Raw genomic sequence first — 17,408 nt, 5'->3', positions numbered from 1 at the left:
AATACTCATCTTCCCTTTGTTTTTCAAACTGGGAATTGTTTTTGTATTTTTAGTTGATCAATAAAATTGCTCCCCGGATGCCCCCGACAGGGGGCGGGACGGGGTTAAGCGTTTCTGATGGCTATGGAGTTGAACATTGGTAGTCGTAATCCTAAAATTGGGTAGTCTGTTCAACGACGGTTTTATAATGTAAAATAGAGTGGTATTTTAAACGTTAAAAATATTAGATCCCAAACGCTTTGATTTTCACAAAATTGTGCCACTTCTTCATATTGACATTTCGCGCCCCTTTTTTGGGCCTTTGGTGGAGAGCGCTGGCTAAAGTTAGGATAAACGCGTCGTAACAGTCATAAAGTACTGCTGCAATTTCACAGTAATGTAAAAGCTTACAGTAAGAGAAAAACGTTATTTAATGTCACGGCAGGGCCTCAAGTCTTGAGGTCCTCCTCATCAGCGTTCATCCATATATTCTTGGGTCATATACCCTTTCGTTAATCCTCGCACATTGCTTTAGAGATCTTCTTGTGCCGCGATGGCTCAGGGGATAGAGCGTTCGCCTTCCAAAGAAGCAAACCGGGTTCGAATCCCAGTCGATGCGAATTCCGCATCCGTCTTGCACCGACCACAGTGCTGACGTGAAATATCCTCAGTGGTGAACGGATCATGGGTTAGAGTCCCTTTGCCGTCAGGCTAACCGAGGGTGGTTCTCGTGGTCCTCCTCTCCATGTAACGCAAATGCGGGTTAGCTCCATCAAAAAGTCGCAAATTTCTCCCAATACTCGATCCAGGAGTTCCCTTGTCTTCGCGATAGGGTTCAAAATTACAAGGCTACGGAGTGGAACATTAGTAGTCGTAAACCCATAAAATTGGGTCGGCTGCTGAACGACGGCCATAAAATAAAATAAAAATCTTCTTTGTGCATTTATTCCTTTTCTTTATAATCCCAAACCATTGGATTTTTAATGACTTCAGAAAGTTTATTATTTATTCTTTTATTGTATTCAATTCTGTTTTTCTTAATTTTTTTAATTAGAAATTTTTTTAAATACTAATTTTTATTTTTTTAAATACAAGAGGGATTTAGACTTTTGCCTACGGCTGGTACAATAAGTGGACCAGAATAGCTTCATCATACTTATCGCCGTAACCAAATAGTTAATACAGCCCCTTGCAAGATTATTAGACTCACTATAAGATTCTATTTAAAATCTTAATTATCATGCGATACTATACAGCTTTATTATTTTTACGCTACTGAAACCTTTTTGCACTTGCTTACGTTCGTGTATAAATTGGTTAAATTAGACGATGTATAATATAAATTTGACGATTGAATAAATTAGACGATATATTATATAAATATTGAGCATTTTTTTAATAACCGTCGTTGAACAGCTGACCCAATTTTTGGGTTTACGACTACTAATGTTCAACTCCGTAGCCTTGTTATTTTGAACCCAATCCAGAAAACAAGGGAACTCCAGGATCATGTATTGGGAGAAATTTGCCTTCGTGGAGGGCTTTTTGATGGAACTAACCCGCATTTACGTTACATAGAGAGGAAGACTACGAGAACCTCCCATGGTTAGCCTGAAGGCAAGGGGACTCTTAACTCATGATCCGTCTACCACTAAGGATATTTCACGTCAGCACTGTGATCGGTGCAAGCCGGATGTGGAATTCGTATCGAACCGTATCGCTGGGATCGAACCTCGGTTCACCTTATTGGAAGGCGAATGCTCCATCCCCTGAGCCATCGTGGCTCTAATATAGAACATTTGTTATATCAGGTATTATATTAGTATATTATAATAATTATAGACCAGATTATTAGACGCACTGTAGTTTTTTAATAATTACATGTTTTGTACGAGATTATAGGCAATACTTTTCTATTTAAACATACGTGCAATGGGTTTTTATTCATCAGATTTTTTTTATATATTTTCTATTTGTGTTTATTTTTAACGTATTGCATTACAATGTTAACCGACTGATAAACGAATCGATACACAAGTGCAAACCGGTTTTAGTCGCGTAAAAACAATAAAGCTGTATAGTATCACCTGGATACTATACAGCTTTTAATTAATAATTAAGATTTTACCTAGAATTTTATAGTGCGTCCGATAATTTGTACAGGGATTGAAAATATAATATATATATATTTTTTAATTTTACTGTTGGATTTTAAGTAAATATGTTTAAATTTAAGTTAAAAATTTAAATTGTGCATATAAATAAATCGTGAATTCATTTTTTCAATAATTTAATCTTAAATTCATTACTTTTTCATTCCATGTCCATTGCTTACAACATTCATCTTCATCATTTCTTTACTAAGTTTTGCTTGAGTCTGTAAAAAGTGAATAAATCAGTACTGATTTTTCGGTATATTTTTACAAGATTACTTATCGCATGCAAAACAGAAATAGTTAACAAATGCATTTTCTCAGTTATGAAGAAAGAGGATGGTTTTAAACAAGTGAAAAACTCAATTTATGAAAAGTTAATTTATGAAATAAGGAACACTTACGATATTTTATAATAAATAAATTTCGGGTATTTTTTTACTTCATACTTAGGGACTAGGAACCATTTTTTAAACCTTCTTTAAAAATGCATAAAAATTGTAATTCGCATCCATTTCTTACTTCATTTTTATTGCGAGTGTTTATTGTTTAACGTCCCGTATAAAATCTTTTAAAATTTTAATTGAATTTTACCATGAGTTTTTTTGAATGTTTTGATAGTTAACGGCCACTAAAGCTTTGTCGTAGATTATTGGTGAAGGTATTAGGCTCATCCTTAATGATGACTTGAATTTGGTTCTGGCACAAGCACGTAATTCACTTCCATAATCAAACCGCATTTGGTAGTAATTACTCGGTCTCCGCACCACGCTCCCCAACTATTCATCTCTGTGTGAACTTTTCCTATTTTGGAAGCATTGCATTTTACTTACATGTCCAGTAAGACATGTAAGTAAAATGCATTCCGACGCACAGCACAGGGAATCGAACCTTGGTTCAAAAGTTGTATCGTCTAAATATGCAATGCCATTAATAAAATATGCACAGTGGCTAAAGTGCTGTAAGTAAAAAATTATATGTATATAAATACTTTCTCATTACCATATCATAGAGCTTGTTCATCATTCTAGGTACTGCTGGCCAAAAAGTGGGTTTTAAAACTTTCATATCGTCTGAAAGTGAATTAACATCGCCAGAATAGAAACCTATGCTTCCACCTACCATAAACATTACAGCCTAAAAAGGAAAAATATTAAAACTATTTAGTAGTTACCCCTATTTACAATTCTATGAAAAATGTAGAATTTTTATGTAGTTTTTATTTAAAGAAATTTCAAAAATTCTCTTGAGTTCTCTTTTCTATTTGATCAGAGAGAAAGAAGAATTTTATTTTTAGAATGTTTTCGAAGTCTCCTTAAAATGAAGTCTCCCGATAATACATTTCCCTCCATAACGCTATTCTTAATCAGAGAGAAAGAAGAATTTCAGAGGATTTTATTTTTAGAATGTTTCTAAACTCTCCTTAAAATGAAGTTTCCCGATAATACATTTCCCTCTATAACGCTATTCTTAATCAGGGAGAAAGAAGAATTACAAAGGATTTTATTTTTTAGAATGTATTTGAAGTCTCCTTAAAATGGAGTCTCCCGATAATACATTTCCCTCTATAACGCTATTCTTAATCAGAGAGAAAGAAGAATTACAAATGATTTTATTTCTTAGAATGCATTCAAAATTTCCTAAGGACGAAGTTTCCCGATAATACATTTCCCTCTATAACGCTATTCTTAATCAGAGAGAAAGAAGAATTACAGAGGATTTTATTTTTTAGAGTGCATTCGAAGTCTTCCGATAATACATTTCCCTCTATAACGCTATTCTTAATCAGAGAGAAAGAAGAATTACAAATGATTTTATTTTTTAGAATGTATTTGAAGTCTCCTTAAAACGAAGTCTCCCGATAATACACTTCCCTCTATAACGCTATTCTTAATCAGAGAGAAAGAAGAATTACAGAGGATTTTATTTTTTGGAATGTATTCAAAGTCTCCTTAAAATGGAGACTCCCGATTATATCTTTTCCTCTTTAACGCTATTTTTAATTCCGATGTAAAAATACTCTCCATATGACGAAGTGGTTATCCTTTATAACGTAATTAAAGACGTTTATCTTTCGATTTTGATGTTGCAATCAAAAAGAGAATTGCAATTAAAATTTGGAATTTCTGTGAAACTGACTTACTTTTACATGTACACTGCACAAAATCTAAAAGATGTCAACCAGAATAACTTTTGTTCTAATTATCGGATTTTTATAAAATTTGTGCCGATAATTATGGTTTAAAAGAGCAACCTCAAATATGGTAATTAGTTACTGCTAACTAATAATTAAGCTGCAGAATCAGATACGAAAACTTCCTCTGAAAAAGCATACATTTTTTTCAATGAGGTTGACTTTTTTACTATCAAAATACACAGGTTGCCGCACGTTTAACGCATTGTTATAAATATTGTTCTTTGAACGATAGTTTCATTAAAAAAAACCTTCAATAGTTTACTTTATAATTTTATTTCTTCGTCTTATTTCATTATTTTATTAAATAAGTGCGAAAATTTTTCAAATCGTGGGATACATCTACATTCTAAACTATGTAAATTTAGAGACAAAATATATAATTTGAATAAAATTGGTCGAAAAGTTCTTGAGAAAAACCTCCTATCCAATACATTTTGAAATTTTTTTTATTTTTTTTGGATTTTTTTAGTTTGGAAACTATACTAGCAACTGGATAATGTTGCTCTCCCAATTTTATGGCAATATTTTGGGAAAGACGCGTTTATCTTCCAGCAGAATAACTGCTTCATTTACGCTTATCGCATTGGTTTGGTGAAATGAGTGTTCAAAAAATAAACTGGTCTTCTAAAAGCCTATCTAAACGCATTGGGGACGAATTAGAATGCAGATTATGTAGCCAGGCCAATGGCAGCTCTCGCTTTAGCTGTGTTGGACACCAGGAAGTCAATTCTCATGGCCACCTATAAGGAATTAAGGGAAAGTCTCCCTGACCAGTTTCATACTGTTATTATGAGTGCAGAAAAGTGACCGACATCATATTGAACCTCAGAACTTTCCGAGTCCGGGAAATTTTTTGGCCAAATATTGTATGCAGGTTATACATCTTTCTGACACCATGAAGGATCACTTATCTCAAAACTACAGGGTAATTCAAAATAAATATAGCGATTACAAACAGCTATAACTATTTCATGAAAAAGAATTTATCGGTAAAATTTGCAAAGAATGTAGAAGGAACTTCAAAATTTTGAATGCATCCTTCACATATTTAGTATGTGACTTTCCTTCATCGCATGGACAACATCTAGAGCAGGGGTTTCCAACTTACATGTGGCAGCAATTAAAAACACTAGTCAAATGACGGGCCGCAACTTTATCAAAATTTTATATAGGACTCTTTTATGTTTGAAAGAACATTAAATATTACTGTCAGATTTTTGTCAAAGATTTTTTAATGTTAGAAAGTAAAATAATAAGCATTAAAAATAATGTTTGTTACGTATCATTTTGAATCTTCTCTTAATCAGAGACTTACAAAGGAAACTAGGGAAGTGTGACTCGCCAATTTTGAAATAAACTAGTGGGACGTATGCCTTATGAGGAATAATTTTAGGGGGCAATATTCGTTTCGGCCCATAGAAGGTCCTATGAGCGATAAAAAAATAATTCAATATATAGAAAAATCGGTATTTTATTATTTTAATGCAGACTATTGGTTATTGTAATTATCTCATACTCCAATTAATTTTGTGGTACTTTCACGTACTATAAAATGCATATTTATTGTCAAAATTGATTTCGAAAATTTTATATATCTGTAGTTTTTCAGAAAAACCTGTTAGGTTAATTTTAAAAAAAAATTGACATCTTTTTTAATTTTTTTTTCAAAAAAGTTTCGAAATTAATTGGAGTATGTAATTGCAAATCAAGTAATAAATTATCAATTAATTTATTAATAAATTATTAATAATTAATTAATTAAGAATTAATAATTAATTATCTAATTTATTACTTAGAAAATTTATTAATTATGAGTATGAGATAATTATGATAACTAACAGTCTGCATTGAAGTAATAAAATACCGATTTTTCTATATATTGAATTATTTTTTTATCTATCACAGGATCTTCTATGGGCCGAAGCGAATGTTGCCCCCTAAAATTATTCCTCATAAGGCATACATCCCACTAGTTTAATTCAAAATTGGAGAGTCACACTTCCCTAGTTTCCCTTGTTAGTGACAAGATTGTTTTTCTTTTAAATTTAATTTCGTGATAAATTAATATTTGTTTCCACTTATTAAGAATTATAGCAGCAAAAAAAAAAAAATTTCTCGAGCATCCGAAATGATTTTTTTTTCTTTTCCGCTCATGCGATATTTAATTCGTTCTCTCTTTTACGCGTTTTAAAATTAACAAATGTAAATAATTTCGTTCAAAATGAGTGGCTTCAAATCGTTAAATGACAGAATTTCTTCGAGAAAATTTCTCATACTCACATGCTAAATTATATTCACAAAATGCAAAAAAAAAAAAAAAAACGAAATAAAAAATAGCAACTTACACGATTATTTTTGTATTTGAATAAATATTTTCCTGGATGCGAAGTATGAGAAATAAATTTTTTTGCACCGTTGGTATGGTAAATTTCCCAGAAACGAAGAAATTAGGCTTTTTTAAGAGAAAGAAAAGTATTTTAAACCCATCTAGATTATTTACGAAAATTGTCTGCAAAGAAACAATTAATATATTTTAGTTCGCGGGCTACAGAAAAAAGCTTCGCACTCCAGATGCGGGCCGCGAGCCGCCAGTTGGTAACCACTGATCTAGACTGTATTCCATTTCATGCCGTACATTCTGAAGCATTTGGACAGTCAGCGACGCAAGCGCATTCCTTCCTTGAGTTTATCAATTGTTTTGAGCATTTATCTTTCACACAACCCCATAGATAGAAATCACAGGGTGTCAAGTCCGGAGATCTCGATGGCCAAGAGCAGAAGCACGCAGAATGCTTTCTTCGCGGGACTCGCCATTTTCACTAATGAACTCGCTCATGCGCAGGATTCCGCTTCACTGTGCCTGCGCCTTACGTAAGGAAATTTTGAAGTTCCATCTACAATCTACGATCTTATCGATAAATTATTTTTCATTAAATAGTTATAGCTGTTTGTAATCGTTATATTATTTCCGTTTACCCAATATCATAAACCAGTAAAATATAAAGCTATTTGCCTCTAAACGTTCAATATTTTTCATTAAAAACCGCAGTTTTGTAGCAACGTGGAGCTAAAATGTATTTCTTTTCTTAGAGTCGAAGTTGTTGATGTGTTGTTTGACTGTAATTTGAAGTTTCCCGTGTTATAAAAAGTTAAGTTGATATTTTGGATTTTTAACTGCAAGCACGAAAGCTCTCAGACAAAAAATTCGCATGCTGCCTATTAAAGCACAATGCTTAACTACAGCATATACGAACCAGAGATAACTCACGGATAGTAAGGGAGTGATGGTTAAAAACAGGAAGTGGTTAAAAACAGGAAATGTTAACAAAAAAAATGATAAACTTACTTCAACAGTTTGCTCGAAACAATGTGCTAAAGGCAAATAGGATATTGTAACATCTGATTTAGTAAACGCAAGTGACCCCTTTAAAAAAGTTTTAAAAATATATTCATGGTATCATAAAATATATACTGCAAATGTCACTTAGAAGTATTTGTATAAAAGCAATATGTCATTTAATGCATTTTAAATTCAACTTATTACATGCTTATGTTATTCAACTGACGAAAAAGGAGGAAGAACTGTTTTTGTCCATTTTTCACGAAAATGATGATTCGATCACCATGCGTTGTATTTTGAGGATTACTAAGTTTTGACCAATCATTAACGTGTGATATTGATTGGTTAAAACTTAGGACTTCAACTACTATCTAACAATATTAGATAATAGTTGAAGTCCATTCTAACTTCTAATAATATCGCAGAGCTGTGGTGGCTCAGGGGATGGAGCATTCGCCTTCCAATGAGATGAACCGGGTTCGAACCCCAGCGATGGTGGTAGATACGAATTCTACATCCGGTTTGCTCCTAACACAGTGCTGACGTGAAATATTTTCAGTTGCAGACGGATCATGGGTTAGAGTCACCTTGCCCTCAGGCTTACCGTGGGATATTTTCGTGTATTTCCTCTCCATGTAACGCAAATACAGCTTAGTTCCATCAGAAAGTCCTCTACGAAGGCAAATTTCTCCTAATACTCGATCCTGGAGTTCTCTTGTTTTCTGGAGTGGGTTCAAAATTACAAGTCTAAGTAGTTGAACATTAGTTAACACAAATTGGGTTGGCTGTTCAACGATGGTCATGAAATGAAATAATATAAGCAACGCGGAAAATCTGTCTTCCCCGAGAGTTATTACATTTTGAATATGGGCTATAATGGGGAGAAACGGATCCCGTCCACGCCTTAAAAGAAAATCAGAGTTAATAAAACGACTATAGTTCTGCTGAGGAAGTTTTGATTGGAGAGGAATTTCGAGAAAAAAATGGTCTTTGTCCACCCCGATTTTCAAAGTTTTTCCCAACATGAAAAATTTTAAAATTTGATTAAAATTTTTTTAGAGGATGTAAATAAGTGTATATTTTTAATTCACGCGATATTCAAGTATGTTTGTATTCTTACGATGTCATTTGTATACTAGCTTCTGAATAATCTCAAAACTTTTCGTTTCGTATCATTTGCTTTCATGAGCATAAGCAGTTTTTCCTCCTTGGTTTTCAATTCATATCAACTTACAATATTGCAAAATATGTTGCGTCATTTTCCTCCCTCTTAAACTAGTAATGAAAGTAGAAATTTGAGTAAAAGTAGTAGAAGTTTACAAAATTTATAATCCCGCAGTAGACTGATCGCAAAGACACGGTTCTCAGTAGAATACCGAAGTCAAGCATCACTGGCGGCGGTCAGTAAGCGACCACTGTGATCAGCCTGCGTAGGGACCAAGGGTGCGCGATATCGGTCCTCGTTAAACTGTTCTACCATAAAGTAATCGATTTCGCGTGCAGGTAGTCGGGCTACCAAAGCAGGGGATCCATCCCCTCTGCAGAGGATCAAAATTGCGTTGGCAAGTCTTCCTATTATCCTCAGAGATGTTTCCCAGACCCTCGCCAATGGCCCATTGTGCAGCTCTAGTCCGACTTTAATAAAGTACATACCTACCTACAAAATTTATAAATTAGCAGAGGTACTAGTAAAAGTACAAATTTTTTACCTGCTCTTTTATTACTTGTGAAAAAGTAACGAGTAGCAAAATTATTTATGCGTATGTTTTATGGGAAGTAAGCATAATAAAATCGTATATTTTTTACTAACGTTGTTTGAGAGCTACTACAAACGCATGTGATTAGGAACAAGAGTCAAAATTTACTGAAAAAAAAACCTAACTTTCCAATTAAAGTGATCAGCGACAATCTGCGGAATTATAGACAAGTATTTTCTCACTCTATAAATATTAATATTCCGTATATATTACTCGCAAAAGTAATGCAATTATAATGGCTACACTCGGAACGTTTAAAAAATATTAAGAAAAATTTACTGAAAAAAAAAACCTAACTTTCCAATTAAAGTGATCAGCGACAATCTGCGGAATTATAGACAAGTATTTTCTCACTCTAATATTAATATTCCGTATATATTACTCGCAAAAATAATGCAATTATAATGACTACACTCGGAACGTTTAAAAAATATTAAGAAAAATTTACTGAAAAAAAAAACCTAACTTTCCAATTAAAGTGATCAGCGACAATCTACGGAATTATAGACAAGTATTTTCTCACTCTAATATTAATATTCCGTATATATTACTCGCAAAAATAATGCAATTATAATGGCTACACTCGGAACGTTTAAAAAATATTAAGAAAAATTTACTGAAAAAAAATCTAACTTTCCAATTAAAGTGATCAGCGACAATCTGCGGAATTATAGACAAGTATTTTCTCACTCTTTTAATATTAATATTCCGTATATATTACTCGCAAAAGTAATGCAATTATAATGGCTACACTCGGAACGTTTAAAAAATATTAAGAAAAATTTACTGAAAAAAAAAACCTAACTTTCCAATTAAAGTGATCAGCGACAATCTGCGGAATTATAGACAAGTATTTTCTCACTCTTTTAATATTAATATTCCGTATATATTACTCGCAAAAGTAATGCAATTATAATGGCTACACTCGGAACGTTTAAAAAATATTAAGAAAAATTTACTGAAAAAAAAACCTAACTTTCCAATTAAAGTGATCAGCGACAATCTGCGGAATTATAGACAAGTATTTTCTCACTCTAATATTAATATTCCGTATATATTACTCGCAAAAATAATGCAATTATAATGGCTACACTCGGAACATTTAAAAAATATTAAGAAAAATTTACTGAAAAAAAACCTAACTTTCCAATTAAAGTGATCAGCGACAATCTGCGGAATTATAGACAAGTATTTTCTCACAGTTTTAATATTAATATTCCGTATATATTACTCGCAAAAGTAATGCAATTATAATGGCTACACTCGGAACGTTTAAAAAATATTAAGAAAAATTTACTGAAAAAAAAAACCTAACTTTCCAATTAAAGTGATCAGCGACAATCTGCGGAATTATAGACAAGTATTTTCTCACTCTTTTAATATTAATATTCCGTATATATTACTCGCAAAAGTAATGCAATTATAATGGCTACACTCGGAACGTTTAAAAAATATTAAGAAAAATTTACTGAAAAAAAAACCTAAATTTCCAATTAAAGTGATCAGCGACAATCTGCGGAATTATAGACAAGTATTTTCTCACTCTTTTAATATTAATATTCCGTATATATTACTCGCAAAAGTAATGCAATTATAATGGCTACACTCGGAACGTTTAAAAAATATTAAGAAAAATTTATTGAAAAAAAAAACCTAACTTTCCAATTAAAGTGATCAGCGACAATCTGCGGAATTATAGACAAGTATTTTCTCTCTCTTTTAATACTAATATTCCGTATATATTACTCGCAAAAGTAATGCAATTATAATGGCTACACTCGGAACGTATAAAAAATATTAAGAAAAATTTACTGAAAAAAAACCTAACATTCCAATTAAAGTGATCAGCGACAATCTGCGGAATTATAGACAAGTATTTTCTCACAGTTTTAATATTAATATTCCGTATATATTACTCGCAAAAGTAATGCAATTATAATGGCTACACTCGGAATGTTTAAAAAATATTAAGAAAAATTTACTGAAAAAAAAACCTAACTTTCCAATTGAAGTGATCAGCGACAATCTGCGGAATTACAGACAAGTATTTTCTCACTCTTTTAATATTAATATTCCGTATATATTACTCGCAAAAGTAATGCAATTATAATGGCTACACTCGGAACGTTTAAAAAATATTAAGAAAAATTTACTGACAAAAAAAACCTAACTTTCCAATTAAAGTGATCAGCGACAATCTGCGGATTTATAGACAAGTATTTTCTCACTCTTTTAATATTAATATTCCGTATATATTACTCGCAAAAGTAATGCAATTATAATGGCTACACTCGGAACGTTTAAAAAATATTAAGAAAAATTTACTGAAAAAAAAACCTAACTTTCCAATTAAAGTGATCAGCGACGATCTGCGGAATTATAGACAAGTATTTTCTCACTCTTTTAATATTAATATTCCGTATATATTACTCGCAAAAGTAATGCAAATATAATGGCTACACTCGGAACGTTTAAAAAATATTAAGAAAAATTTACTGAAAAAAAAACCTAACTTTCCAATTAAAGTGATCAGCGACAATCTGCGGAATTATAGACAAGTATTTTCTCACTCTTTTAATATTAATATTCCGTATATATTACTCGCAAAAGTAATGCAATTATAATGGCTACACTCGGAACGTTTAAAAAATATTAAGAAAAATTTACTGAAAAAAAAACCTAACTTTCCAATTAAAGTGATCAGCGACAATCTGCGGAATTATAGACAAGTATTTTCTCACTCTTTTAATATTAATATTCCGTACATATTACTCGCAAAAGTAATGCAATTATAATGGCTACACTCGGAACGTTTAAAAAATATTAAGAAAAACTTACTGAAAAAAAACCTAACTTTCCAATTAAAGTGATCAGCGACAATCTGCGGAATTATAGACAAGTATTTTCTCACTCTTTTAATATTAATATTCCGTATATATTACTCGCAAAAGTAATGCAATTATAATGGCTACACTCGGAACGTTTAAAAAATATTAAGAAAAATTTACTGAAAAAAAAACCTAACTTTCCAATTAAAGTGATCAGCGACAATCTGCGGAATTATAGACAAGTATTTTCTCACTCTTTTAATATTAATATTCCGTATATATTACTCGCAAAAGTAATGCAATTATAATGGCTACACTCGGAACGTTTAAAAAATATTAAGAAAAATTTACTGAAAAAAAAACCTAACTTTCCAATTAAAGTGATCAGCGACAATCTGCGGAATTATAGACAAGTATTTTCTCACTCTTTTAATATTAATATTCCATATATATTACTCGCAAAAGTAATGCAATTATAATGGCTACACTCGGAACGTTTAAAAAATATTAAGAAAAATTTACTGAAAAAAAAACCTAACTTTCCAATTAAAGTGATCAGCGACAATCTGCGGAATTATAGACAAGTATTTTCTCACTCTTTTAATATTAATATTCCGTACATATTACTCGCAAAAGTAATGCAATTATAATGGCTACACTCGGAACGTTTAAAAAATATTAAGAAAAATTTACTGAAAAAAAAAACCTTACTTTCCAATTAAAGTGATCAGCGACAATCTGCGGAATTATAGACAAGTATTTTCTCACTCTTTTAATATTAATATTCCGTATTTATTACTCGCAAAAATAATGCAATTATAATGGCTACACTCGGAACGTTTAAGAAATATTAAGAATAATATTATGAACTAGGAGGCTTCGCCCCCTGCTCGCTTTTTGGTCGCTCATTGGATACGTTCTTAACGTCTAGTTTTTGTATACTTTTTTGAATACTGAAGTTCCGAAAACTTTTCACTGTAGAAAATTCCAAACCTGTACATTTCAATATTAATTTGAAATTGCAAACAGTTCACATATTTTTCTTAATCACACTACTCTAAATTTCAGTTGTTGAGAAAAGTAACTGTTGTAAGTTTTGTTTTAAAGTCTTTCCCACCAGAGGGCTAAAGCCATGTGTTGTAAAACAATATGAAATAGTAGTCTGCCACTGAATGTCGGATGTAAAGCATCGGCTTTGATGAAGATAATTTTGTATTTTTAATTCTCTGAAGGGCACCACCTTAATAATATGGAATTTGTAAAATAAATGTATATATTTTTGATTGTTGATGAAGCCCATCATTTTGTGTTTTCATCAGTGTCCAGAAGCAGAACAACTATAAGTTTTTTATTTTATCACAAAAATATAAAATGTATAAAAAACAAAGAAAAGAGTAAGAAAATGAGTATAGTCATAGAAAAAGTTAAAATTATAATATAGTATTTGTCAGTTAAAATAAAACTTTTTGTTTAATTCATTGCTAACAATTCAAATTTTTCTGAGGCAACTCTTAACCTCTAAATATTATTTTTTTTATGTACACATTTCTAAATGTCAGTATTCAACCACAAAACAACTTAAAGTCCTCAAATTTAGCATGAAGTTGTAAAATGTAATGAAAGAGGGTCATAGCAATAATGAAAGTCGAAGTAAAGTTAGTTCTGTAAAATTAAAACAATATTTTTAATCAATGAGCCAAGTTCTTCAAGAAGCAGTTGTAGAAGTAGGTTGTTTATTTAAAACTTTTTATAGAATTTATTTAAAAGCGCAATTGTTAATTTGGGCATTTGGCGATACAACACTTTTAGAATTGAAGGATTTGTTACGTCAAGCGCTCAGGTATCATAATTTTGATCTAGTTGCGCTTCTATGTCATTTTGATTTATGTTGCTGAATTAACTTTCAAAAAATTCTATGGCTGGCAACAGCATTTTTATTTTTTAAGTTGTTTATTTTTATTTCTTATAGAATTCGTTATTTTTTTAGCGAAATGTTTTTTAACCTAACAGAATTCTTTGCCGACTGTTTTCTCTATGAATGAAGAAAATAAAGTAAATATTTAACTGTTGTGAAAAGAATCTTATTTAGTTGTACAAAGTACTTCAGCCAAAATTTGGGAGCCACGTAAGAGAATTTTATATATTAGATCAGAAACACGTCATTAAAAGGCAGAATGCTTTGGTACTTTCAAAACAAAGTAAACGTTGCCACCGGCGGAAAAGAAATACTGCCAAAATTTAGGAGCCACGTAAGAGAATTATATATAATAGACAAAATTTGGGAGCCACGTAAGAGAATTATATATAATAGATAATATTAGGAATTATATTATTTGGAACTTTTAACTTCCTTTTAGCTTAAACTTAACGCTCAAACTAGCAAAACCTCTTACTCACGGAGGTGTTGAACAAAATAACATTTTTTCTTGATTTTACTAAACAACTTTTTAGCTACTTTTTTTGTAAGATAAATTGCTATTACAAAAATAATATTTTTAATGTTTAACGTAATCATAACTTCTTAACTGTTTGCATTATTAATTAGTGCTTAAAAAATAAACGATACTTCATTTGTCTAGATTAAATAGAAAAAAAACAGTGTTCATCAGGAAAATAAATGCAAAATAAAAATTGTACTTTTCCAATTGACATGTATTTAAGGTTATTTTTATAAGTGCAAAATATGTATAAAAATAATTCTTCGTTTGTCAGTACAGCAAAGACAGGTGCATAAATAATTATAAGAACAAATCTGTACTTTCTGTTCAAAAAAATAATTTCTAAACACTTAGTCTTATTGTTCTTAGTCTTAGTCTTCGCTTTATTCGAATCCGTTGAAAATGACATCGCTAACAATTCCTCATTTCTCTTCATAAGGTAAACTTTATCGTAACCGTTTTTATACAGATTTACTCATTGTCTAAAGCCAAATAAACATAAATTCTACGATAAAACGAAGGTTTTCTGGAGAAAAGTTATTTCAAATAGAACATTTTATAAACGTATTAAAAAAATTGCGTATTTACATAACAAGAGCTTATTTTTTGGTTCGAAAATTTTGCCCAACTCCATTTATGACAATTATTAAGTATTTTGGCTTAACTCTCTTCAACGTGCGTAGTAGCAGTAGTATAAGTACGTACTTTTAATTTATACTTTTATTACTTATAAAAAAAAGTAACAGTACTTATGATTAATAAAGAGTAAAAGTGTTAAATGTCTATTGCTGTAGCATAATAAACATAGGGATATGTGCTTACCATTTCTAATAAAAATCCTCCTGCAGCTGCTATCCAGTTTTCATGAGTCAATATTACACCCTTAGGATTGCCAGTGGTACCGCTTGTATAACATAATTCAACCATATCTTCAGGATGTGGTTTCTAAAGAGACACATTGGATTAACATTTTATGCAGAGTGAGCAACAAAAAGAAATCGAAGCAACTTAATAACATTTGATCTAATGATACATTAACTTAAATGAGAAAATCATAGCGGCTTAATAACTTTCGATCTAATGATACATTAACTTAAATGAGAAGATCAAAGCGGCTATATAACTTTTGATATAATGATAACTTAACTTAAATGCGAAATTTAAAGCAGCTTAATAACTTTTGATCTAATGATACATTATAATCTTAAATGAGAGAATCAAAGCGGCTAAATGACTTTTGATATAATGATACATTAAAATAAATGAGAAAATTAATTTGAGTAGATGAAACCTTAAGTTTTGAAATCAGACATAGGAAAGTACTTTCTCTGGTAAACTTTTTTTGACAGAATTTAATCCTCTCTCTTGAACCATACTATTGGAACCATATTTTCAAGATTCTGAAATTTTGAAAATAGGGTCCCAATAGTTTAGTTATGAGAGTCGGTCAAAATTTCAGCAACTTTATGTTGCTGAAATTTGTAAAATTCTTTTGCAATTGTAAAATTCGTTTACTTAAACAATAATTAATTATAGTAATAATTAGTTATAGTAATAATTAATTATAGTAATAATTAATTATAGTAATAATTAATTATAGTAATAATTAGTTATAGTAATAATTAATTATAGTATTAATTAATTATAATAATAAATGAAAAATTTAGTTTTTAAAGATTATTTATTATTTTTGAGGGTCCCAGGTGTCAATCATAAATTTCCTTGTTCTACAAATCATAACAAAAAGAACAAAATCAATCACAGAGTTTAATCACAAAATTTGAAACGAGCTTAATTGAAAGAACATTTTGTTTTAATCAGCCAAAAGAGGAACTAATCGTTAAATGGAATGTGCTTAGCCACGTCTTGCAGTCTTTTAGCTTAAATTTAACTCTCAAGCTAGCAAAATTTCTTACTAACAGTGTTGAACACAAAAACGTTTTTTTATTATTGTTTATTACTTTACAAATTTTTTGCTGGGTTTATTGTATGATAAATTGGCATTACGAAAATATTATTTTTGATTCATAAAAAAAAACATAGCTTCTCAACTGTTTGCTTTATTGATTAACGATCCGTCTTATTCAACAGCTTAAAAAATAAACAGTCCCTCGTTTGTCTCGATTAGACAGAAAAAAAACAGTGCTACACACGAAAATAAGTGCAAAATAAAAATAGCATTTTTAATAATGAAATCTTTATAACTTCTAAACTATAAGCTCAATTGACTTGTATTTATTGTTATTTTAATAAGTATAAATAATATATGTAGAAAAATATATATAGAAAAAATATATATGGGTCATTCTCACAAAAACAGTCATTTTCATGTCCCCAGTATATTTTATGTTTGTTTTACAGCTTACGAAAAAAAAATTCAGGGAAAGTGTCCTTCAGAATGCAAGCTAACAAAAGAATAAAAATAAAATTATCAATTTTTATTTTTTATTTATTTTAGGTAATTAAAATATACCAATATGTCATTCCCTCACTTGTCCCCACTGCTGATTTAAAAAAAGAAAAAAATTGCTACTGAAATAAAATTTTTTTTTTTACAAATTCGTGTTTTTTATTTCAGAATACTAAAATATAGAATTCAGAAAATCAATTTTAAATTTAATTTCTGATAAAAATATTAACACAGCACTATTTTAAACTTTGTCCCCAGTGTTTCGCGTCATTCCCTCACAACAATGTTCTTATCACCTGCAATCTT

The 17,408-nt window shown here is 30.6% G+C and overlaps 1 protein-coding gene across 1 annotated transcript in view; it reads right to left on the bottom strand.

Moving 5' to 3' along the window:
* Positions 1 to 17,408, bottom strand: part of LOC122273059 (long-chain-fatty-acid--CoA ligase 6-like) — a 56,754-nt gene that overhangs the window by 17,941 nt on the left and 21,405 nt on the right. The window contains exons 9-12 of the mRNA XM_087169337.1: positions 15,515 to 15,637; positions 7,676 to 7,753; positions 3,135 to 3,269; positions 2,289 to 2,356 (exon numbers count right to left, since the gene is read on the bottom strand). Of these exons, the coding sequence (XP_087025463.1) occupies positions 2,289 to 2,356; positions 3,135 to 3,269; positions 7,676 to 7,753; positions 15,515 to 15,637 (404 nt within the window). The remainder of the gene's footprint in view (positions 1 to 2,288; positions 2,357 to 3,134; positions 3,270 to 7,675; positions 7,754 to 15,514; positions 15,638 to 17,408) is intronic.

Source organism: Parasteatoda tepidariorum, chromosome 8, assembly GCF_982258835.1.
Source record: "Parasteatoda tepidariorum strain Cologne lab strain chromosome 8, Ptep-v5.0, whole genome shotgun sequence".
NCBI classification, from domain to species: domain Eukaryota; kingdom Metazoa; phylum Arthropoda; class Arachnida; order Araneae; family Theridiidae; genus Parasteatoda; species Parasteatoda tepidariorum.
Note: the sequence above shows the minus strand (reverse complement) of the source record. Positions and strands in the feature narration are given on the sequence as shown.